We start from the raw sequence: 26,806 nt of genomic DNA, 5'->3' as shown, positions 1-26,806 counted from the left end.
CATTAGGATCGGAGGATGCGGCTGCTACCAGCAAGTAGCCGCCCTACTTGCTGGTAGCAAGGTAATTTACATATTTTAAAAATAGCTTTTTATCAAATTCTACTGAACCAAAATGATTATTTAACTTATGTATAGGGAGCTCGCAGTATAGGGATTATTAGTAAACAAAAAAAAAAAACGGTTTAGTGGGCTGACAGAAGCCCTTTAATTGTGAATATTGTCACTTGGAGAATTTGTGAGTATTTAGGATATAGTGATATATATTCGTATTTTCGAATATTCTAGATTTTTTTTCATCTGAACCCATGATCCCTCCCTGCTTTTTGCTTGTGGGCCAATGAGAAGGCTGCAAAGCTTAGCAACATCCCTAGCAACCAATAGGAAAGTTGCCTACCCCTTACTATATAAGAACCTTCCCAGCGGCCATTTTCTACAGTTTTTTTAAAGTTCTGAGAGAGACAGCAGTGTCATCGCTGTGCTCTGTGCTTTCCACACTACATTTGATAGATAGTTAGCTTATATATATAATACAGATAGTCAGTGTAGGTTATAACCTGATATTGTGTAGCTGATAGGTTCTACTGTCCATACATACATGCTACAGACATAATGCTGTGATGTCACAACACTACTTAGTGCACCAATCAGTAATAGTAGTAGTATTTATAGGTATAGCATAAAATGCTATAAAATGTAAAGTTTCACGTATTGCGCCAAAATATGCACATCATTAATTGCTGATTAACGCAACCACGAATATACTGGAGCTCTCTATATACATATAAAGCTATTTTTAATGCTCTGCCGTGCCAGCCATTTTCTCCAGTCTCAGGAAACTTCTAGGAGCTTGAAAAATTTTGAGAAAGTGACCCATGCCTGTAATGCGCACGCTTTACACGAATATTACATTGCCGATTTTCTACAATCAAGAAAATAATAGTGAATTCTTGAATTCGCAAATATATTACGGATATTCTACAAAATATTAGCGAAATATCACAAATTCGAATATTGCCCCTGCCGCTCATCACTAACCATGATACAGCAAACTGTTCAATGGCTTAACATATGCTGAATTTCAAGTTAAAGTTTGCTGCATCATTTGTCGGCAGCACATTACCCATGAAAACTGTATGAGAACGGACAGTCCTATTAACAATTGCTCGTTCCCATACTCAGCAGTCCTCAGGATACCCATAGAAGCGAAAAAAGAAAGCTGCAGTGGCCACCTCTCCATAGACTGAAGTAGGCAAATGGGCGCCCAGAGGTGGAACTCGCATCTAGAAGACAGATTTATGACAGATGCTGTGAAGACCAAGATGGGAATACCCTTTTAACAAGCACTAATCAACATGCTGTATTGTCAATTGGACTAAAAAATGCACCAAAAACCAAATGAGCTCCTTCTTAATGTTTCTTTAGCCAAAATACTTCACATTATAGCGCATACAAAAATGACTCATGGTCAAAAGCACATATCACAAAGTCTATACCTAGCAATAAATCCCTGTGTGCACAGGGTGCTTCTGAGGTTCAGCACATGTGGTGCCTAGCAAGCATGTAGCTACATTAGGGACGGATAATCGGAAAGCTAGCACGCATTCTTGACAAAGGAGGCAGACCACTGGAACGTAGCTACATGCTTCCTAGGCACCACATGTGCTGAACCTCGACGCACCCTATGCACACAGGACTTTATTGCTAGGTATGGATATATGTGCTTTTGACCATGAGGCATTTTTGTATGCACTATAATGTGAAATATTGTTGATAAAGAAACATAAAGAAGATGCTCATTTGGTGCGTTTTTCACTCTGAGACTGAATTGGAGTCGAGTTGGGATATTAGCATTTTTGCACCACTGTGGTCCTGTTGTGCGATTAATGTTTATGCTGCTAACAATATGATTTGATTGAGGACTGGTATTGTCAATTGGCACTTGTTAATGCACAGAAATCTGCCCGTGTAAAAGGACCTTTGCTTTGCAGGTCCTTATCTTCTAGTAATCTTGAAAAAGAAACAGCACTCATATGAGTGCCGCTACCTCTTCAAACAGCTGATTGGTGGGGGTGATGGGAATCAGACCCCTGCCAATCTTATATCAATGACCTATCCTTAGGATCAGTAGAGATGAGCGAAGAATTGAAAAATTAAATTTGGCTGCTTTTCCAACTTTCTCAAAGAAATTTGATTCATCACAATGCACATTTCTTTGTATATAGTGGGCGCAATGACGGGGAACGGCAATCACGCCCCTTGATCTTTGAACCCCTCAGATGCCGCGTTCATCGCTGATCACGGCATCTGAGGCTACCATTTAGGCCTTCCAGGGGTTCATCAGGGTGAAAATGAAAAAAAATAAAATAAATATTCACCTTATCCATTTGCACGCGTAGAGGCCATCCCAGCTATCTTGATTAAAGACACCATGTGAAATCTTGCTCAGTGACACGATGACGTCATCACGCTGGCCGGGCGCCACAGTGGCCTCTTCATGCCAAAATAGATTCAGTGATTAATTTGTTTTGTTTTTATCACCTTTTTAGGGAAAATTGATTTGCTACCACAAGGCACGAAGAAATATGGCTTTGCAGTGAGTAAAATTTTTCCTGAATTTCAGATTAAAGTCAATTAATTTGACTTCCATTCGCTCAACACTAGTCATCAGTATTTAACCACTGCACAACCCCTTTAATAAATTAAATAAACTAGCAACATTTCCAATGATGACAAATATGGAGTGGAAATAACTATAGGGAATTAAAATAACATATGTCCTGTCACGCCTAAGCAACCAGCGCACCACCTATTGGTGGTTATGGAGAGACAATTTTCTTCCTTCTGGAGAACTATTTTGCATATTTTCCCCAAAAAGCATTGTCTTAGAGGGGGTTTCTCACTATAATAATCCTTTTTTTATATTGAAGCTGGCCTGGTGATCCCCATTGCCAGCAAATCCAGGTATCAGCTACACCTGGTCATACATTGTGCCTATGGTGCCATCTTCAGGGGAAATTAGTATTAAATCACTGGCTATCCATGTAGTTCATGGGAGGGGGCCAGGACCCCCAGAGTGAGAGCTGCTGTTTGTAGGGGCCTCCCTTTTTGAGGCCTATGAAATGACATTCTGAGGAGACAACTCCTTCAAAGGTTCCCTATGTTTTGCTAGATCTTTGCGAGAATTAGTGGTGCTTTAGATCTTCTCACACGTAAGTTAAAACATTTCCATTTTTCACCCTAATTATTCTACTTTAATGCTGTGACTGTTAACAGTTTGAAACCTGGTTCGCAGCATTTAAGATGGTATCCATTTACCAACCAGTTGTAGCAGATCTGAATCTAAACACAGACTCTGCTTTGCTACATCTGCATTTTAAGATAATATTTAATTAGGTAATTACTACTGGCCCAAGGGATCATTAATCCAAAAGTTGTGTTGCTTGATTAATAAAAGTTGCATAAGTCTGTGCCCATTATCTATATCTGCACACATGATACAAATGCACACTGCTGTCTGCTTGCTGCAAGCGCCTACTTTAGACATCTTCTGTAATGTGATTTTTATTATTTACTCTATCATTGTGCCAATATTCCATTTTTGCAGCCTAAATCATATTAATTACTCGTAATCGCACATTTCCAGCATTGTGACAATGTATTTGCTCTGTTCTTAATTTGATTTCTGTTCTTTCTCATCTTGATATATTTGATGCACATGCTGAATTCCATATACAATGTGTTTCATACTTTCAAGACGGTGACTGGCTGGTCGCAAAGCTTACAGAGGAACAGACTGAGCAATGGCATTTAAAGGAAAAGAACTTTCTAAAATTTTACAACGTTTTTCAAAGAGTCATACTAAAATGGCTACATGCATTTCTTAAGGTCTACCTGTACGCATTTACACAGAAAGCTCCTATATGGTTTTACAAAGTTAAAGGGGCTGTCTCGTCCGTATACATAATACAGCAAGGAAGTTTATGCCTCCAATATACCGCCGTCGGGAAGTTTTTAAAACTAAAAGAAAATAAAAATAGAACCAACATTTCAAAACTATTAAAGATATTCATTCTGTTCTACAAATATACATGTAATTGAGGGGGGGGGGGGGGAAATATTGCATTTAACACATATTCCCTTTAAATAGAAGTTTGACTGTAAGGTAGATTAAAGGGGTTGTCTCACTCAAGCAAATAGCATTTATCATGTAGATAAAGTTAATGCAAGCAACTTACTAATGTATTGTTATCATCCATATTGCTTCCTTTGCTGGCTGTATTCATTGTTCCATCACATTATACACTGCTCGTTTCCATGGTTACAGACCACCCTGCAATCCAGCAGAGGTGGCCGTGCTTGCACACTATAGGAAAAAGCGTCAGCCTCTCTGGTGGCCAGGACCATGGGAGCGCACATACGCTAGTGCTTTTTGCTAAATTGTGCAAGCACGGCCACCACTGATGGATTGCAGGGTGGTCTGTAACCATGGAAACAAGCCGTGTAATGTGATGGAAAAATGAATTTAGCCAGCAAAGGAAGCAATATGGATAATAACAATATATTAGTAAGTGTCTTATATTAACTTTCTCTACACGATAAATGCCATTTGCTGAATTGAGACAGCCCCTTTAAGTCCTAAAAATGTCATTGTATCAAAAATAATTCCAAACTTTTTGGTTGTAATAGTGTTTGTGCACTGGATCAAATCTAGTCTAAAAACTAAAAATAAAATGAAAAAATCTATGCCAGGCTTTAGGAGGGCAGTGGTGGTACAGACAGCAACAGCAATTTGCTATGGAAAACCTGCCTGTATAGCACTCAGTGTTGCCACAGAGGAATCCGTACTCCCAGTCACAGCAGTATACAGGAGTATGGATTTTAGGTGCCGATGTCACATGGAAAAAAAAAAAATAAAATGAATAAAGTATATTAGAACAATACATTTGGCTTAGGCTACTTTCACACTAGCGTTCGTCGGTCCGCTCGTGAGCTCCGTTTAAAGGGGCTCACGAGCGGACCCGAACGCAGCCGTCCAGCCCTGATGCAGTCTGAATGGAGCGGATCCGCTCAGACTGCATCAATCTGGCGGCGTTCAGCCTCCGCTCCGCTCGCCTCCGCACGGACAGGCGGACAGCTGAACGCTGCTTGCAGCGTTCGGGTGTCCGCCTGGCCGTGCGGAGGCGTGCGGATCCGTGCGGATCCGTCCAGACTTACAATGTAAGTCAATGGGGACGGATCCGTTTGAAGATGCCACAATGTGGCTCAATCTTCAAGCGGATCCGTCCCCCATTGACTTTACATTGAAAGTCTGGACGGATCCGTACGAGGCTATTTTCACACTTAGCTGTTATATGCTAAAAATAATGCAGACGGATCCGTTCTGAACGGAGCCTCCGTCTGCATTATTATGAGCGGATCCGTTCAGAACGGATCCGCCCGAACGCTAGTGTGAAAGTAGCCTTACAGTTACTGTAAAAGGGGCAATAAATGACAAAAAAAGGGCATTTAAAACTATGAATCCGAGAAGTCAGCTGTAGCCAGGGGTGGACTGGGAGCTTAAAGTGGCCATGGAAAAATTACGAGAAGAGTGTTTTCTTATTAATCGGGTAATCGGTGTTACACTGCCAGATACTGTGTTACTACAAACGCTTGTTAGCGATGATCTGGCACACTTAAGCTTCTTCACATCTGCAGCACAGCCTTCCGGCAGGCTGTTCCAGTAATGAGTGCCAGGGATCAGCCAGACAAAAAACGTTGCATGTGCCAGGTAGTGGCCACATCTCTGCCGGACCCCATGATAGTTAATGGGGACAGCGGGCATTCGGGTACCCATCCAGCAATGCCGGATCCAGAGAACTCCAGCAGGCCGTGTAATGCTAGAACAGCCTGCTAAAATGCTGTGCCTGAAATGTGAAACTATACTTGGTTTAGATGTGCTCTTGGGTACGTTTTTTAATGCTGAATTCTGTATATTTTTGAATTTCTCAAATGCTTCTAAGAATAGTGGTAAATGTGAGAGTCTTGGGAAGGTTTTTTAAATCAATTATTTGAAAGAAATGTCATATCAGGACCAATGTAAATTTATTTGCAACTGTTAGTTAAACACAGTTAAAATCCATGGTTAACCATTGTGTAATTAAATATGATTTTATATGGTTTATTGAATAAGATTTACTACCTTAAGCAGAATAAACAACATCCTGTTTTCTCTGCTGCAGACAGTTTGTAGTTCCACACCACAATCCCAATATCTCTTGGGACCAGTGATTAATTTTCACTCTCATTAAAGCGTGTCAAGGAGATTAATGTACCAAACCTCAAGCAACAGGATTAAATTGTAACATTGGGCTAGTGAAGGAGATCATTGCACTTACCAGCCCACTTCTAGCAAAGACAACTGTGATATGAGGCCTCTTTTACATTGTTTTAGGGGTATTTTATTTTCCTATTTTAAAAGGGGTTATTAATGACGCATACACAGTTCCTTCCCGGTTCTTTCAAGGTCGCTTAGTTTATAGATGTATGTCTATGGAGACAATGCTAGGCAATGTGAATGCATTTACACAAAGCAGAATGTAATAATCAAATGATGAGAACATACAAATTACTAATCAGTCACCAATGGAACATTGTGTGTGTGTGTGGGGGGGAAGGGGGGGGGGGGATTTATCATTTGAATTGCATCGGTTTTCTGTCATACAAATGTTGCAAATTTTGGCACATGCCAAAAGGTAATCTACATAATATTACAAATGTAGTTAAAGGGGTTATCCATGACTAATGTACAAAATGATAATCAGACATCATATAGTACATGACAGTCTCTTTATAACAAAGCTAGAACCAGCCCTGTACCTCACATGGATCCAGAGATCTCCCCATTCATCGCTCTGCTAGATTTATATCAAGGTGACAGCCCAGGGGGAGTGTCCATTCTGCTGCAGCTCAGGGGCGTGTCCATTCTGCTGCAGCTCAGGGGGAGTGTCCATTCTGCTGCAACTCAGGGGGCGTGTCCATTCTGCTGCAGCTCTCTCCCTATCACAGCTCAGGGTGTGTGTCCATTTGCTGCAGCTCTCTCCCTATCACAGCTCAGGGGGTGTGTCCATTCTGCTGCAGCTCTCTCCCCATCACAGCTCAGGAGGCAGTTGAAGGATGAGACTGAGCATGCATGGCCATCTCAGTGAGTCGGACAAAGAAAAAAGAAATAGAACTAAGAGCAGGTGGAGCTATACAGATACATTTGCTATGAATTTTATAAAAAAAATACTAACAATTTAAGTGAGTTTTGTAAAAAGGCAAGGCATGGTAAAGGGCCTGCATGACCTAACTTACTTAAGAAAGCACTCTCAAAAAAGGTTTATTCTCTGGCCTGTTAGAAAGGTACATGATGCAAATTTTAGCAAAAATAATCTTATCTTTTTGCTTTTTTAAATCTTTTTACCAGGGACTGTACTTCACACCCTTCTGGTTCTCAGCTGTGCCATGTGAGACACTGACTCTCCAACCGACACAGTGTCTTATGTGTGGACAGGAAGTCAGTTTCTCTGTTCAGTCCTATGGAGTCTCAATGTCGGTCTCATAGGAATGAATAGAGAAACTGACTTCCTGTCCCCACATAAGACACGTTCTGTCACAATTTATTTATCACTTCTCAATACCACTTCTAAGTAGATCAACTGGTGTTAGAAAAGCCAGATTGGATCAATTCCACCCAATAAGTTGGCATGTGTCAAACTGTGTAGAATTGCATGTCTTTTCTGTACTATTAAATCCCCCAATATTAATACTATAAAATAGCTTACATACCATATACTGTATACAATCAATATATAGACTCTCATTTTATAGCACAAATTCTTACCTGAGGGTCTTCTCGGGTGCTTGCTGTCCTGTCACCAGGTCATAGCCTCTTTCCAGAGTGTTGTATGGCCATGGCCTAAAAATAATGGAGGATTATTTATTCATCTAGAATGTGCCATAAAGCTCATTTCAAGTTCTTTAAGGTCAAGCCCGTATTAGTAATCTCAAAGTGACATATATGCTATGGGTAGACACATGGCTGCCAGTGCTAACAAACAGTCTCTTTAACCCCTTAGTAACCACCAATATGCCCTTTTATGGTGGCTCAGTCTTAGGCCTCATGCACACGGCTGTTGTGCGGCCGTTCCGTGCATTGGGGACCGCAACGTCTGTGCGGCGGCCGGGACGGATAGAGACCCATTCAACTTGAATGGGTCCGTGATCCGTCCACACCGCAAAAAAATAGAACATGTTTAAGTGAATGGGTCCGCATCCGTGATGAGGGGAGCACGCGGCTGGTGCCCCCATATTGCGGACCTGCTGTTTGCGGGCTGCAATACGGCCACGACCAGGCAACGGCATGAGGCCTTAGTAAGTAAGTCTCTTACATGAGAGCTGCGCTCCTACTCTAACATCCCGGACTGGCAGAAGCACCGATCCGGACCGTTTAACCCCGTACATGCCATTGGCAATAGCACCTGCAGCATATAAGTGATTACAGGGAGAACAGACTCCCTTCTGTTTCCCATCAACACCCCATGAATGAGATCATGGGGTGCCGATGTCAGTGCCTCCAGGGTTTTTAATGTGCAAAGAATAAAAAAAAAAAAAGTAAAGTTATCGTGTTATTTATGAAGAAAAATGAACATAGCATAATTTATAGCGTAAAAACTCAGTGGCAGTATTTTTTTCCCCATCTCCCTCCCACAAAGAGTTAATAAAAGGAAATCAGTAAGTAATATGTAGCATTAAAAACTGCAATGAAAAAAAAATCACTCAGTCATTAAGGCCCAAAACAGGCTGGTCACTAAGGAATTAAAAGCAAATGACAGGGAGCGGTGATTGTGCCGCCCCCCGTCATTGTACCCCTCAGATGTCGCATTCATAGCTGATCGCAGTATCTTACATTGGTATTGCAGTATAAAATTTAATTTTTTTTTTATACTTACCTCATCCATTTTATAGCGAAGAGCCAGCCGCCGCGTCATTGAAGATCCGGCTCGAAATCTTGTGCCCCGTGATGACTTCATACGTCACCATGCACGGGATTTCATGCGAGATCTTCGATCAATACGATCAAACGGATTAGTTAAGTATGATCTTTTTTTTTATTTTTTACCACCATTCAGGGAAAATCGATTCGCTACCACGAAGCACAAGGAAATTCGGCTGCAAATCAAATTTTCCCTGAAATTCGGATCGAAGTCCACATGCTCAACACTAGTTAATATGATTTACTGTACCTGCCATTCAGGGTCAGTGCAAAGCTGTGAAAATCATAAACCGTACACAGATTCTAGCATTTCTTGATCTTAGCTTTCAGATATACTATATGCAGCTCAATATCAGCCAGCATGCAATGTAATAAAGGAACATACCCTTGGCTTTGTCCCCAGTCACTACGTACACACAAATGTGGATGGTTTGGATCGGGAGAGTAGCCATCGTGACAACTGCATTCCCCTGTGGACAAATTTATAATCACAAGTCAGTAAAAAGAGGTTTTCAACCAGTGTAATCAGCGATCTTTCCCAAAAAGTTGAAATGCAGAGAATAAAATTGTACACACATCAACAATATGGAACATAATAGGCAACAAAAACCTGTTCTTTGTAAACTCCTTATGTTATGGTCACATTTTGGAACCAGTTCCATTCACCTGTATGGGGATGTTATAGACAGTGTCGGCGTCAGCACCCGGCATACCCGGGCAAGTGCCGGGGCCCACTGCTCCTGGGGGGGCCCAATGTGCTGCTATGAGCTCTCCGTCAATACAGATGGAAGCGCTCATTACTGGAGCACATGGAGCTTAGTAAGCCTTTTTCAGCAGCATGCAGAGTCCAGCTGACGCTGTCCCCCTTACAAGCTTCCATGCTGTGGAGCTTCAGACATGCACCCTCTACACAGGACATGCTGCCTGAGGAGGAGAGAGACCCCAGCGGAGCAGAAGTGTGAAGAGATGCAGACACGTCTGTATGTGAGTCTGCACTGTAACTGTCTCGTTTCTGTGGGACAGGAGGGGGGGTGTCAGGGAACTCTTTAAGTTGCTGCTGCATGCTATAGTAGACCCACAGCTTCATGCTATTTGGTTGTTTTACTGCCTCATTAAGCAGTTTGCCTCCATGACTCCTACCCCTGTCCTTCTCCTAGCCCATCCTCACGGAGGCCTTGCTGTCTCCAGACAGAATTAGACTGTGCACTATAAGGACATTCTAATGTCACAGGGTCACGTGACTGTGCCCTCCACCCTGTACTATGCCCCCTTATACCCTGCATTCTGCCCTCTTACCATACCCTGTACAGTGCCCCTAGTCATTCCATGTACTGTGCCCTCTTATACCATTTTTTCCGGTCACTTTATGGCGGTGCTATCTAGTCACTGTATGGCGGTGTTATCCAGTTACTGTATGGCGGTTTTATCTGGTCACTGTATGGAGGTGTTATCCAATAACTGTATGGCCATAACTGTATCCCCATTCCTGCCTACTCCACCTTTTTTAGACCTGGCATGACTGGGGAAAAGTTGCAGATTGCTGACCACCAGGACCAGGCTGTATGCTCTGCCAGTACATGGCGGCCCCCCTCTCTGTCCCGCTGTGTACTAGTGCTTATTCTGACACTAAGGCTGGGTTCATATCACATTTTTGCCATCCGTTTAATGTATACCAAAAATGTATAAATGCCTCAGACCATACAGTTCCATAGTAAAAAAACATATATGTTAGGGTCCATTCACACGTCCGTATGTGTTTTGCTGATCCGCACATCGCCGGCGCTCTCATAGAAAATGTATTTTCTTGTCCGCAATTGTGGACAAGAATAGGACATGTTCTATTTTTTTTGCGGAATGGAAGTGCGGATCCGGAAGTACGGATCCGCAAATGCGGATGAGGACAGCACATTTTGGTCCCATTGAAAATGAATGGGTCCGCACCTGTTCTGCTAAATTGCGGAACGGATGCGGACCCATTTTGCGGACGTGTGAATGGACAACGTATGTATTTTTTACTGGACTCTGCAGGATACAAAAATGTGGCGTGCTGCACATTTGTATACAGTACCTTTTTTGTATAGATCAAACGGAAAGAAAAACGTGATGTGAACCCACTAGGGGGATTTTGGATTCGTACAAAAATTTGCTGTGGGGCCCAGTCAGTTCTAGCTCGTGAGGGCCCCTTATACAGTATAATGACCCCCAGTGCCCCCTCCATACAGTATAACCCCCAGTGTGGGGGCCACTGGGGGGTCATTATTCTGAATGGGTGGTGACTAGAGATCATTATTCTAAATGGAGGGCTACTGTGGGGTCAATATACTGCATGGGGGGCCCACTGAGATTTATCGCCCAAGGGCCCACATTAACCTGGAGCCGGCCCTGGTTATAGAGCAGGGAGCTGCGCAACCTGCAGCCCTCCAGCTGTTGCAAAACTACAACTCCCAGCATGCATGGACAGCCTACACCTATTAGGGCTTGCTGGGAGCTGTAGTTTTGCAACAGATGGAGGGCCACAGTTTGAGCATGCCTGTTTTTCGAGCACATGCCAGGATTAATGGAACAGTCCTAGTTGTGCATGAACTCCTATTCATTACAGCTCCCATAAGGCATACGCACTCTTCTGCATCGTCTGTATACATAATACAGCAAGGAAGCTTATGCCTCCAATATACCGCCGCCGGGAAGTTTTTAAAACATAAAAAAAAATAGAACCAACAATTCAAAACTATTAAATATATTCATTCTGTTCTACAGTTATACATGTAATTGAGGGAAAAAAATATTGCATTTAACACGTATTCCCTTTAAATAGAAGTCCCACTGTAAGGTAGATTAAAGGGGTCCTCTCACTCAAGCAAATAGCATTTATCATGTAGAGAAAGTTAATGCAAGGCACTTACTAATGTATTGTGATTGTCCATATTACTTCCATTGCTGCCTGGATTTATTTTGCCATCACATTATACTAGTTTCCTGCAATCCATCAGTAACGGTTGTGCTTGCACAATATAGGAAAAAGTGCAGGCTTCTCTGGTGGCCAGGACCATGGGAGCGCACATAGGACAGCGTCTTTTCCTATAGTGTGCAAGCATGACCACCACTGATGGATTGCAGGGTGGTCGTAACCATGGAAACAAGCAGTGTATAATGTGATGGAAAAATGAATCCAGCCAGCAAAGGAAGCAATATGGACAATCATGATCCATCTGTAAAGTACAGGTTGCCAGTATACATTCAGTCAAGAAAAGTTACAGATGCAGGCCTCCATAAAACAGCTTGTGTCTTTTCAATTAGAAAATCCTTATAATATACATAGATAAAATCCTGGGCCCTGGTGGGCCGATTCTGTTGATGACATTATATTGTTCCTCATGCAAAGAACCTTGAAGGGGACCTGTCACCAAAAAATGCTGCATTTTGAAAGCACCATGTTATAGAGCAGGAGAAGCTGAGTGGATTGATATATATATATATATATTTTTTATTTTATTTATTTTTTGTCAGAAAAGAGTCAGTAAAACTTGTAATTTTTACAGTTACATCTGCAGCCCTGTGAAGTGCTATCGGTACAAGGAGGAGGAGTTATCAGTGACTGACAGCTATCCCTCTATGTACACTAATACACAAAATGCTATCAATCACTGATAACACCTCCCTCCTGTACCACTAATCTTCACAGAAGGTAGAAAAAGCAGAGACGTATATGTATGAATTACAGGTTTTACTGAATCTTTTCCCACAAAACTATATGTGTGAAAAGCTATTGGCACACGAGGGGCGGAGTTATCAGTGATTGATGGCACTGTGTGGATCACTGGTAACCCCTCCTCCTGTGCCGATATGTATTCACAGGAAGTGGAAAAAGCAGAGATATAAATGGATAAATTACAGGTTGTACTGAATATTTTCTCATAAAACTATACATCAATCTTCTAAGCTCATTTTGCCCAGAAATCTCCGGCACCCGAGCTGTTGTGAAACTACAACTCCCAGCATGCTCCATTCACTTCTTAGGGAGTTCTGAGAACAGACAAGCAAGTGTGCATGCAGGGAGTTGTATTTTTATCACAGCTGGAGTGCCAAAGGTTGCTGACCCCTGCTCTATATCATGGCGCTTTCAGATTGCATTGCATTTTGTGTTGAAAAGTCTTCTTTAACCCCTTCAAGACCAAGCCAGTTTTCACCATAAGGACCAAGCCACATTTTGCAAATCTGGCGTTTCACTTTACTTGGTAATAACTCTGGAACGCTTTTACTTATATAAGCGATTCGAGATTGTTTTCTTGTGAAATTTTGTACTTCATGTTAGTGATAAATTTGAGTCGATATGGTTCACTTTTATTTATAAAAAAATTTCATAATTTACAGAAAATTAGAAAAAATTCACAATTTTTATATTTGATTGTCTCTACTTTCAAAGCAGATTGTGATACCTCGTAAAAAAAAGTTGCTATTGTACATTCCCCAGGTGTCTACTTCATATTGGCATCATTATGTAAACATCATATTTTTATTTTTTTTAGGAAGTTAGAAGGTTTCGAATTTTAGAAGCATTTTTACGAAAATTTCCAAAACCCACTTTTCAGTTCAGTTCAGTTATGAAGTCACTTTGTGGGGCCTACATAGTGGATACCCCCATAAATGACACCATTTTACAAACTACACCCCTCAAGGTATTCAAAACTGATTTTACTAACTTTGTTAACCCTTTAGGTGCTCCACAAGAATTAATGGAAAATAGAGGGGAAATTTCAAAATTTGACTTTTTTTTTGCAGATTTTCCATTTTAATCTATTTTTCCCTGTAACACAGCAAGGTTTAACAGTCAAAGAAAACTGAATATTTATTACCCTGATTCTGCAGTTTACAGAAACACACCACATGTGGTGGTAAACTGCTGTAAGGGCTGTAAGAAGGTTCAAGGAATCATCGTGGATGATAGGAACGTTTCACCGAGGTTTCTGGCCTCGGTGGAGTAAGAGCAGTTTTTTATGTGTCAGCAGCAGTGGCTGTTTGACACCTTGATACTTAGCATGGCTATAATAACTGATCCGGGACGGATCTTACTGGGAGTATTCAAAGTGCTGGGTGGGTCACTACTCCCCACGTTCCAGGCAAGGCTTTGCCAGGCATAAAACCAGCCAGCACTGCCAGGTGGAATGGATTACCTCCATCTGACAGTGGAGCTCAGGAGGTCTGTGAACTGGGACCTGAGGCCTCTGTTGGGCTGGAGAGCGGAGAGCACTGTGTCAGGGGAACAGGCTGTCTAAAGCCTGTATTTGAACTTTCTGAGGCAGAACTGTGGCCAAGGTGACTTTTGTTATATTAACTTGCCATTGGGTGTGAAGTAACGCCAACACTGCAAAAGTGATGTTTTGTTTTTGGCACCATGTTTGAATAAACACTGAAGTTTAAATTATAAACTTGTATTTTTCCTCTGTACTGCGCCCGCTTATCCTAACTACCAGAGCGAATCCCCACAATTGGTGGAGGATGAGTGCATGAACAGTGAGGCTGGGTTTGCATTTTTGGGCACGGTTGTATACATCAATACATCAAACCAGCGATATTACAACCCATGTCCCACGACAAAATCGAGGCTGTTGTGAAGGTCCTCATGGAGGCTAATCTGCAGCAGCGAGAGACAAACCTGCAACAACAGGAGGCTAACAAGCAGCAGCAAGAGACCAACCAGTTGCTGCTACAATACGTGATGGCTTTGCAGACAGCAGGAGCAACTCCGAGCGTCCACGATGCCCGGAAGGCAGTACGTGCGGCGATTCCTAAGATGACACCCGCAGATGACATCGAAACCTACCTGGCGATGTACGAGAAAGTGGCCACAAGGGAGAAGCTACCCCGAGACTAGTGGGCTGAGGTCGTCTCTCCGTTCCTGGCATCCGATTCCCAGCGGGTGTATTTTGACTTGCCGGACGATCAAGCAGCTGACTACCAAAAAGTGATTTTGGCAACACTGGGGTGAATGTGTTGGTCTGGGCCCAGCGGGTACATCAGTGGGGGTTTAAGCCGGTGGAACCCACAAGACCCCAGTATTATGACTTACTGCACCTTTTGCAAAAGTGGCTACAGCCTGAGGTGCTGAGTCCCATGGCTATGCTGGATAGATTATTGGCTGATATGTTCTGGAGAGCTTTGCCACCCCCTCTCCAGCAATTGATCAGCCAGGTCTCTCCAAGTAATGCCCTTGATATGGTCAACCTGGTGGAACGCTATGCGGTTACCTGGAATCTACAGGGGGGTTCTTTTGGGAGGGGGACTTGTGTCAACCAAACCCACCCGGGATGTAACCCCTATGGACCCAGATCCGATAGTCTGCTGGCGGTGTCAGGAGCCTGGCCATGTATGAGATGACTGTCCACATCAGGTGGAACCCATGGACACAAACTATGGCTTCCATCAGTCGTTATATGCCAGGAAGCTGTGTGCAGCAGGAACCCCTAGAAACTCTAAATCACTTGTGCCAGGTGGAAACGGGAAACACTCCAGCGGAGGCCCTGCTGGACTCATGGAGTCTGGTGTCCCTAGATAGGGCTCCCCTGGTTACAGTCCGCTGAGTATACTGGCCGGAAAGCCAGGGTCATTGCATTCATGGGGATTAAAAAGACTATCCCAATGCCCTGGTGTCTCTAACCCAGTGGCGGATCCGGGGGGGGGGGCAACGGGGCAATTGCCCCCCCCCCCCGAGCTGGCGGCGGGCGGCGGCAGCGGGGCACAGGGAGATGAGCGCTTGTCAGGAAGCAGGGGGTGTTACCCCTACTCTGGGACCACGGGCACGGCGCAGGGCACGGGTTCCCCTTCAGCTCGGTAGAACACCTGGTGCCCGAGGTGCGGGTGCACGGCGTGTGCGCAGTACACAGGCTGCTCGCACATTTCCGGGTGCATAGAGTTCCTGCATTATCCGGCTGTCAGGTGTGAGCCTTGCTGAGGGAGATTCCCAGTACACACCTTCCACCTTCCTCGCCTGCCATTGGTTCCTGGGGAGGGTGGTTCCTACCTTCCCTGGCTATAAAGACCTGGCCTGAGCTCTGGTTCATTGCTGAGTTATTCCACCTTATGGTGAACACCTAGCCTCCCTGCAGATCCTTCTATTGCCTGTTGTTTCTTTGTATCCTTCCCGGCTACTGACCCCTGGACTGTCTTCCGCCTTGAACCTTCGCTGCCTGCCTCGACCCGGATTGGACATTGACTACCCCTCTTGGATTATCCCTAAACTTGTACCGCATTCTGGGCTGTCAGCTGCTTACTGCCAGTGGGTTCCTCATCCCACTACTGGCTCCCTGGGAGGTTCTGACATAATAACTCAGCCTTCACCATGGAACCCGTTATAGCAGTGGATCCCATGACGGCCATGACCCAGCAACTTAACCTCATGACGCAGGCCTTTCAGGAGATGCAAGCGAGTCATGAGCACCTGCTGCAGAGGGTTGCCACACAGGAGCAGCGCATCGCAGAGCGCACCGCGCTACCACCCTCGCCTCCCCCTACGCCGGCGCGCACCCTGGAAGTGGTCTCTAGCGAGCCGTCAGTCAGCCTCCCTGAGCGGTTTTCAGGAGATCGGAGGAAGTACCGCTCCTTCATCATCTCCTGCGAGCTGTTGTTTTCCCTGAAGCCACGTACATATGCCACGGACTTCGTCAAGGTACGCACGGCAATTTCCTTGCTCTCAGGGCCTCCCCAGACCTGGGCGCACCAACTCCTACTAGCCGATGACCCAGTGCTGGCATCTTGGAAGTCCTTTGCCGCAGCTATGCAAAGACTTTATGATGACCCCCTGCGTTCTTCAACCGCCAGGGGTACCTTGCGCACCCTCCGCCAGGGCAGACGTCCAGTGGAGGATTACATCATGGAATTCCGCGAGGTAGCCCCGGATACGGGCTTGAACGAGGTGGCCTTGATTGACCAATTCCGCATCGGTTTGTCCGAGCAGCTCAAGGATGAGCTCGCCCGCATTGGGGTGCCGGGCTCCTTGGGGGGCCTGATGGACTCAGTAACCCACCTGGATCGCCGCTTCCGGGAAAGACGACAGGAGCGACAACAGACCCCGCCTCTAATGGAGCGCCGGTCGGAACCCTTAAGGCTTCCTGTTCCTGTGGCAGCAGACGGTAACCAGGAGGAGCCGATGCAGATCGGGGCTGTTCGGGGTCCCCTGTCCACGGTGGAGAGAACCAGGAGAAGAACCTTGCATCTGTGTTTATATTGCGCAAAACCGGGCCATTTCCTGAAGGACTGTCCCATCAAACCTACCGAAGGTAGGCCGGAGACACCCACGGTATGCATTAACCTACCTATGTATAACAACTCGTCTCATCTCACCATCCCTGTTTCCCTGCAGCTGGGCAACAACAATATTGATCTCTCTGCCATCATTGATTCGGGCGCAAGCAGCTGTTTTATGGACAAGGATCTGGCTTCCCAACTAGGCATCCCGTTGCGCCCTAAGAAGAACCCATCCCAGCTGCATCTGGTGGATGGCAGCACCCTAAAGACGGGACCTATCGCCATGGAATCACATCCCTTGTTCCTCCGCATCGGCCTTTACCATTCCGAGAAGATCGTGTGGGACATCGTGCCTTCCCCCTTGTTTCCAGTCATTTTAGGCATCCCCTGGCTTAGGAGACACAACCCCACGATTAACTGGACCTCTGGCTCCATCACCTTCACGCCCCCCTCCGGTTCTCCTGTTCACGCGTCTCCGGCTCCAAGCCCTCCTGCGGTTCTGGGCACCGTTGAACACAGACTACCTGACAAATATCGGGACTATGCAGACGTTTTTGAAAAAAAAGGAGCAGACGCCTTGCCGCCACACAGGCCTTATGATTGCCCCATTGACCTGCTCCCTGGAGCCCCACTGCCGTACGGGCGCTTGTACAATCTGTCCGAACCCGAGACCAGGGCCCTGAAGGACTACATAGAGGAGAGCCTAGCGAAGGGGTTCATCCGTCCCTCGACCTCTCCAGTTGGGGCCGGCATCTTCTTTGTGGGAAAAAAAGATGGGGGTCTCCGGCCCTGTGTCGATTACCGGGCCCTGAACGACATCACCAAGAAAAACCGGTACCCACTCCCTCTCATTCCCGACTTGCTGGACAGAGTCAAGGATGCCCGTTTCTTCACCAAGATCGACCTCCGTGGGGCCTACAATCTGATTCGTGTCAGGGAGGGGGATGAGTGGAAGACAGCATTCCGCTCACGGTTTGGGCACTACGAGTACCTTGTCATGCCCTTCGGGCTCTGTAACGCCCCTGCCACATTTCAGTGCTTCATCAATGACGTCTTCCGTGACCTGTTGGATACCCATGTTGTGGTATATCTGGACGATATCCTTGTCTTCTCCAGATCACTGCCACAACACGAACGGCATGTCAAATCGGTGCTCCAGCGTCTGCGGACCCACAGTCTCTATGGCAAGCTTGAAAAAAGCACCTTCGAAGTCTCGTCCATTGAGTTCCTGGGCTACATCCTATCCCCAGGTCGAGTGGAGATGGACCCCAGGAAGATCCAGGCCGTCCAGAATTGGCCTGTCCCCCGCAATCGGCGGATGGTGCAGCAGTTCATTGGTTTTGCCAATTTTTACCGCCGATTCATTCGGAACTTTTCAGCGATCTGCGCTCCCATCACTGCTCTGACCAGGAGCAACACCCTGTTTGAATGGACCCCGAAGGTCCAACAGGCATTCCAGCACCTTAAGAGGCTGTTCACACAGGCACCTATACTAGTACAACCGGACGCCTCTTGCCCGTTTTTTCTGGAGACCGATGCCTCCGAGGGGGCTATCGGGGCTGTTCTCTCCCAGGTCCAAGGGGAGAAGCAGCTTCTCCTATCCCGTTGCCTTTTATTCCCGCAAACTCACCGGGGCCGAACGCAACTATGATGTGGGTGAGAGGGAGCTGCTCGCTATCAAGGACGCCCTGGAGGAATGGAGACATTTGCTGGAAGGAGCCGAAAACCCTGTGGTGGTGTACACCGACCATCGCAACCTCGAATATCTCCGCAGTGCCAAGCGACTGCGTCCTCGACAAGCCAGGTGGGCTCTCTTTTTCTCCCGTTTTCGCCTCCAGATTACCTATCGACCGGGATCCAAGAACGGCAAGGCTGATGCCTTGTCCCGTATGTGCTCCTCCGAGGCCGATCCTGCACCTCCGGAACCGATCCTGCCAGCCGCATACTTTCTAGCCACCCAACACTCCTTGATCGAGAGGATCCGACGGGCCAGCATGCCAGCTCCAGAGGAGGCAGCCCATCTGCCAACGAAGCAGGGGCTTTGTTACCACCAACAGTGGATCTACGTCCCAGTCTCCCAGCGACTGCCTGTACTACAGCATCACCATGACCACCCCACAGCAGGCCACCGAGGTAGGCGCAACACCATGGAATGCATCCTACGTCAGTTTTGGTGGCCCTCTTTGGCAGCCGACGTACGCTCCTTCATAGAGTCTTGTTCCGTGTGTGCACTCTACAAACGTCCCACCTCAAAACCTGTTGGGTTATTACAGCCTCTGCCAGTGCCAACCCTTCCATGGCGCAACATAGCCATGGATTTCATTGTGGACTTACCGCCTTCACAAGCCTGTACCACCATCATGGTGGTGGTTGACAGATGTACCAAGATGTCCCACTTCATTCCGACCTCCGGTCTCCCGACGGCCCAAAAAACCTCAGAGTTGTTCCTCCAACACGTGTTCCGGTTGCACGGGCTCCCTGATTCCATCGTCTCAGACCGGGGCTCACAATTCACCTCCCGCTTTTGGACCCAGTTTTGCCGTAGCCTTCATATCACTCGCAGCCTGTCTTCTGCCTATCACCCCCAGTCCAATGGGCAGACCGAAAGGACCAACCAAACTCTCGAACAGTTCCTTCGCTGTTACACATCCCATCTACAAGACGACTGGGTGAGCCATCTCCCCTTCGCGGAATTTTCCTTCAACAATCAGCTTCATTCCTCCACCGGGCTCTCACCATTCTATGCCAACTACGGCTATCATCCCGCAACTCTCCCGGATCTCCCCCTTGATGTCCCAGTGCCTGAAGTGGCTCAACGGCTCCGGCTCCTACGAGAACTGAGGCGGACCCTAACGCAACAACTCCAGGCCGCTCAGCAGCGGCACAAGATGCAGGCAGACCGTAGACGCACAGAATTCCCCAGGTACAAAGACGGGGACAAGGTGTGGCTTTCCACACAGCACCTCAAGCTGTCCTGTCCCTCCCGAAAACTGGGACCCCGTTACATTGGTCCCTTTGAGATCGTGAGTATGGTCAACAACGTTGCAGCCAAGCTCCAGTTGCCTACTTCCCTGGGAATCCACCCGGTATTCCACGTGTCCTTGTTGAAACCACACCGTGCCAACCCATTCCCGGACCGGGCACCTGCTCCACCACCTCCCATCCAGGTGAATAACGATGATGAGTATGAAGTCCAGGAGATCCTGGACTCCCGCCGCCGGCGTGGGGTCCTGGAGTATCTCATCCACTGGAAGGGGTACGGTCCCGAGGAGCGTTCCTGGGAGCCCTTGGGGAATGTCCATGCGGCCGCCAAGGTGCGGGCGTTCCATCGGGCTCACCCCGAGAGGCCTTCCCAGGGTCGCGTCCGGAGGCCGCTCCTTGGTGGGGGGCTCTGTCAGGAAGCAGGGGGTGTTACCCCTACTCTGGGACCACGGGCACGGCGCAGGGCACGGGTTCCCCTTCAGCTCGGTAGAACACCTGGTGCCCGAGGTGCGGGTGCACGGCGTGTGCGCAGTACACAGGCTGCTCGCACATTTCCGGGTGCATAGAGTTCCTGCATTATCCGGCTGTCAGGTGTGAGCCTTGCTGAGGGAGATTCCCAGTACACACCTTCCACCTTCCTCGCCTGCCATTGGTTCCTGGGGAGGGTGGTTCCTACCTTCCCTGGCTATAAAGACCTGGCCTGAGCTCTGGTTCATTGCTGAGTTATTCCACCTTATGGTGAACACCTAGCCTCCCTGCAGATCCTTCTATTGCCTGTTGTTTCTTTGTATCCTTCCCGGCTACTGACCCCTGGACTGTCTTCCGCCTTGAACCTTCGCTGCCTGCCTCGACCCGGATTGGACATTGACTACCCCTCTTGGATTATCCCTAAACTTGTACCGCATTCTGGGCTGTCAGCTGCTTACTGCCAGTGGGTTCCTCATCCCACTACTGGCTCCCTGGGAGGTTCTGACAGCGCTTCCATTGTGGAAGCGCTCATCTCCAGTCATCTGTATCGCCGTCCTCAGGACAGCGATACAGATGCCTGCCTGTGCTGCGGCAGGGAAGGGAGAGGCGTGTCCCTTTCCCTTCCTCTGATAGGCTGCCGGCCTAGTGCCCGCAGCCTATCAGAGGCCGCCTGAGCCATACAGCGTGGGACACAGGCCAGAAGAGTCCTGCATCGCATCGCTGACATGGAGGTAAGTATGTGTTTTTTTTTTTTTTTTCATTATATACAATACTTTTACTGGCACCTGGGGGCTGTTATTACTGGGGGCTCTTATTACTGGCAAAGGGGGGCTCTTATTACTGGCAAAGGGGGGCTCTTATTACTGGGGGCTCTTATTACTGGCAAAGGGGGGCTGTTATTACTGGTGGCTCTTATTACTGGCAAAGGGGGGCTGTTATTACTGGCAAAGGGGGGCTCTTATTACTGGGGGCTCTTATTACTGGCAAAGGGGGGCTCTTATTACTGGGGGCTGTTATTACTGGCAAAGGGGGGCTCTTATTACTGGGGGCTGTTATTACTGGCAAAGGGGGGCTGTTATTACTGGCAAAGGGGGGCTGTTATTACTGGCAAAGGGGGGCTCTTATTACTAGGGGGCTGTTATTACTGGCAAAGGGGGGCTGTTATTACTGGCAAAGGGGGGCTCTTATTACTGGGGGCTCTTATTACTGGCAAAGGGGGGCTCTTATTACTGGGGGCTGTTATTACTGGCAAAGGGGGGCTGTTATTACTGGCACAGAGGGGCTCTTATTACTGGGGGCTCTTATTACTGGGGGCTCCTATTACTGGGGGCTCTTATTACTGGCAAAGGGGGGCTCTTATTACTGGGGGCTGTTATTACTGGCAAAGGGGGGCTCTTATTACTGGCTCAGAGGGGCTGTTATAACTGGCACATCGGGGCTCTTATTACTGGGGGCTGTTATTACTGGCACAGAGGGGCTCTTATTACTGGGGGCTGTTATTACTGGCACAGAGGGGCTCTTATTATTGGGGGCTGTTATTACTGGCACAGAGGGGCTGTTATTACTGGGGGCTGTTATTACTGGCACAGGGGGGGCTGTTATTACTGGGGGCTGCTATTACTCACACAGGGGGGCTATTATTACTGGCACATGATTGGGGGCACTATAGGGGCATCTACTGAGGCCACAAAGAAGGGGTATTTTATATGGGCTCTCTGTACAGTACAATTTTATACTGGGACACATTATGGTGGGTACTATGGGGAAGGGGGGAGAGGAGTACTATGGGGTCATCTACGGGGGGCACTAAGAAGGGGTATTTTATACTTGCAAATTATGGGGGACACTGAGGGCATCTACTGGAGCATTTTATACTAGTACATTATGAGGGGCACTAGGAGGAAGGAGGGTGTGGAGCACTATGGGGTCATTTACTGGGGGCACTATATAGGGGTATTTTATACTGGCACATTATGGGGGCACTATGGGGACATTAGCTCAACTGGGGGCATTACAAGGGGGTATTTTTTGCACTGTCACATTATAAGGAGAATTATTTCTACTGGGGGGGGGGCATTATGGTGGGCTTTATTACTCCCCTATGGTATGAGCCCCCTAGTAGCAGCACCAGCCTCTCCCTGCTCTGCTATCCCTCTGCCCTTTCTCCAAATCCTTATTATGAAATCTTTCTCATTAGGATAAAACACATCAGCTCCGCCGAGCCCCCGGCCAAAGTGTGGAAGTGGTGTCCGAGATCCCCAAGGGCCAAGCCAAGTAACTGTGAGTGTTCATGTGAAATATGATTGTTATACACATATAGCATACACTGTGTAGTCTGTTCTATAAGCACCATTGTTTTGTGGCGGCGGACAGAAAATAATCTGAAAGTGCCCCTCCCGAGACCAGGCTCTGGATCCGCCACTGCTCTAACCACGGTGACCAGCAGGTGGACTCACAAAGTGGCAGTTGACACAAACTTTCACTACGAACTTATAATAGGGAGAGACTTCCCTGGTTTCCCGGCCTGCTACGAAAGTGACTGATATCCATGAGACAGGGGTAACCCCAGCAGAGTGGCCTTGCTCCACGAAGAGGCCAGAACCCTGGGAACCCGAGGCCGACGGGCCAGCGGTAGGAGTGACCACCACTTCGGTGGAAGAGAGGGAGACAATCCCACTGAGTGTAATGGTGGGAGACGTGGAGGACTTGCCGCCAGGGCCTTAGCTGGCAGACCTCAATGTCTCTGGGGATAATTTTGGTACTGCACAACACAGGGACCCCACCCTATCCCAAGCCTGGGAAAATGTATTAATAGTAGATGATGAACCACAACAAGCTGGGGCAGAGTTGGTGTTCCCCCGTTTTGTAGTTCAGAAGAATATGTTGTATCGAGTAAACCAGCTGCGTGGTGAACCCATTGAACAGTTGGCGGTGCCCCAGGTTTATCGCAAACTCGTGTTAGAGTAAGCCCACCAACATGTTCTCGGGGGTCATCTGGGAATGCAGAAAACACAGGACCGGATTCTGCAAGGGTTTTACTGGCTTAGTGTGTTTAGGGAGGTGGACAAATTCTGTAAGTCTTGCCTGACCTGCCAGGATACTAGCCCCCTGCACCTTTTCTGTAGTCCCTTGGTACCTCTCCCGATTATCGAGGTATCGTTTGAGCGTATCACTATGAACCTCGTAGGCCCATTACCGAAGTCCGCTAGAGGACACCAACACATCTTGGTCGTCCTAAACTATGCCACTCGGTACCCGGAGGTGGTGCCACTGCAACATACATCGACTAAACTGATAGCTAAAGAGCTAATGGAAATGTTCTCCCGAGTGGGGCTTCCTAAAGAGGTTCTGACTGATCAGGGGACCCCTTTTATGTCCAAGGTGATGAGGGAACTCTGTAAGTTGCTGCACATAAAACAGCTACAGATGTCTGTTTACCATCCACAAACAGACAGTCTGGTAGAAATGTCTAGCCAAACATTAAAAAATATGTTGAAATAAGTGGTGTCTAAAGATGGGAAGTACTGGGAGTCTGGGACCTTCTTCTGCCCTATCTCATGTTTGCAGTGCGAGAGGTACCCCAGGACTCTTCTGGGTTCTTGCAGTCTCTTGGATGTAGCCAAAGAGGCATGGGAACAACAGCCCACTCCACATAAAAGTGTTATCGAGTACGTTACCCAGATGCAAGAACGGATTGAGACAGTGCTGCCTCTTGTTAGGGAGCATATGGAGGCAGCTCAGCGAGCCCAAAGTCGGGTCTATAATCGGAAGGCTCAGGTACGGATCTTTAACCTGGGTGATCGTGTTTTAGTTCTGCTACCGACTGTGGACAGTAAGTTCCTGGCTAGGTGGCAGGGGCCCTACGAGGTACTAAAGAAAGTTGGAGATGTAAACTACAAGGTACACCAGCCAGGGCGGCGAAAGCCAGAACATATTTACCATGTTAATTTACTTAAAGGGAACCTATCACCAGTTTTATGGTGTCCTAACTAAGGGCAACATAAATAAGTGACTGATTCTCTTAGCAAAATTCTGGGTCACTTTTTTTAATTGACCCAGTCAATCTGCCAACATCTTGTATTGAAAAGCTCCAGCTGATAATGATGAGTCATGAATATTTATGAGCTCCTGACTCTCCCCGCCTACCTGCTGCTGAATGACAGTTTTTTTCCATATGAATCAGCAGCAGGTGGGCAGGGGAGTGGCTATATTTCTGAATTAAATAAACACTGGACTCAATGACATCACGCTGGACTCAAATCAGATTATTAGCATGCGGCATGTGGTATATTTTTTGTGTATATTATGAAGTAACCATCTGTCACACCAGTAAGTGAATACATCTAAGGCACTTTTTAGTAGTTAATGATTGTATATAATTAGTTAGATTATAATCAAATATCCACATGACTGGTTCCCTTTAAGCTGTGGAAGGATAGGGAGACCTCTATGGAAGACAGCCTAGGTCCAGGTTTTCTAGGGGAAGAGGTTCCAGCCCCTTTGTTTGATGCAAGGGAAGTGTTGCCGCTGTAAAAGTTGCTGACAACCTCTACTCTAAACAGGCTCAGGAGGCCAGGGAGTTCGTTAGTCGGAACACGGATGTGTTCTCGGACCTCCCTGGACACACTTCCACAATCCAGCATGACATTGTCACGGAACCTCAGGCCAAAGTCTGGTTAAAACCATACCAGGTACCTGAGGTTGACCCCGACCTGTCACCACCAGGCAAGTAAATTCATTTCTGGGAATGGTGAGCTATCACATGAGGTTTGTCCCCCACTTTGCTATGGTGGCCACGCCATTGACAGAGCTCTTGAAGGGACACTAATCAGTGATGGTTTGCTGGGATGATCGGGCGGAAGAGGCTTTCTCCGCTTTGAAGTCGGCCCTGTGCAGGTCCCCGGTTTTGGTGATGCCTAACTTCAAAAGGGAGTTTATAGTACAGACCGATGCCTCCAAACTAGGCCTCGGTGCTGTACTTTCTCAGGAAGTCAGCGGGGAGGAGCATCCCATTGTCTTCCTCAGCCGTAAGCTCACTCCAGCCGAGACCCGATATAGTATAGTGGAGAGAGAGTGCCTGGCTATCAAGTGGGCACCAGAGTCTCTCTGCTATTATTTGTTGGGGAGAACATTCCGCCTGGTAACTGACCACTCCCCTCTAATGTGGATGAGCCAGGCCAAAGAAAGAAATGCCCGAGTCACCAGGTGGTTCCTGTACTTACAAAACTTTAAGCTCTCAGTAGAACACAGGGCAGGAAACACAGATGCCCTGTCCTGAATATACTGTATGGTATATGTTCACCCCCTCAGGGTTGAACAAAGGGGGAGGTACGTAAGACGGTACAAGGAATTATCGTGGATGATAGGTACGTGTCACCGAGGTTCCTGGCCTCAGTGGAGTAAGAGCCGGTTTTTATGTGTCAGCAGCAGTTGCTGTTTGACACCTTGTTACTTAGCATGGCTGTAATAGCTGATCTGGGTCAGCTCTTACTGGGAGTAGTCAAAGTATTGGGTGGGGGACTACTCCCCATGTTCCAGGCCAGGTCTTACCAGGCATAAAACCAGCCAGCACTGCCAGGTGCAGAGGATTACCTCCGTCTGACAGTGGATCTCAGGAGGTCTGTGTGCTGGGATCTGAGGCCTGTGCTGGCCTGGAGAGCGGAGAACCATGTGTCAGGGGAACAGGCCGTCTAAAGCCTGTATTTAAACTTTCTAAGGAAGAACTGCCACCAAGGTGACTTTTGTTATATTAACTTGCCATTAGGTCTGAAGTAGCACCAACACTGTTTTGTTTTTGGCATCATGTGTGAATAAACACTGAAGTTTGAATTACGAACTTGTGTTTTGCCTCTGTACTGCACCCACTTATCCCCACAGGGCACACAGCAGGGCGCAGAGGGAAAGGAATGCCATAAGGATTTTGGAAGGCAGATTTTACTGGAATAATTTTAAGTTGACATGTCACATTTTTTGGAAAGAAGACTCCCTTATGCACCCCTAGAGTAGAAACTCCCAAAAAGTGACCCCGTTTTATAAACCACAGGATGAGGTGACAGTTTTATTGGTACTATTTTGGGGCACATATGATTTTTAATTGCTCAA

The 26,806-nt window shown here is 47.0% G+C and overlaps 1 protein-coding gene across 1 annotated transcript in view; it reads right to left on the bottom strand.

The window, feature by feature from the left end:
- Positions 1–26,806, bottom strand: part of ASTN2 (astrotactin 2) — an 859,422-nt gene that overhangs the window by 384,414 nt on the left and 448,202 nt on the right. The window contains exons 7-8 of the mRNA XM_044306147.1: positions 9,399–9,483; positions 7,862–7,936 (exon numbers count right to left, since the gene is read on the bottom strand). Of these exons, the coding sequence (XP_044162082.1) occupies positions 7,862–7,936; positions 9,399–9,483 (160 nt within the window). The remainder of the gene's footprint in view (positions 1–7,861; positions 7,937–9,398; positions 9,484–26,806) is intronic.

Source organism: Bufo gargarizans, chromosome 9 (assembly GCF_014858855.1).
Source record: "Bufo gargarizans isolate SCDJY-AF-19 chromosome 9, ASM1485885v1, whole genome shotgun sequence".
Classification (NCBI taxonomy): domain Eukaryota; kingdom Metazoa; phylum Chordata; class Amphibia; order Anura; family Bufonidae; genus Bufo; species Bufo gargarizans.
The sequence above is the reverse complement of the archived record's forward strand: the minus strand, read 5'-3'. Positions and strand labels throughout refer to the sequence as shown.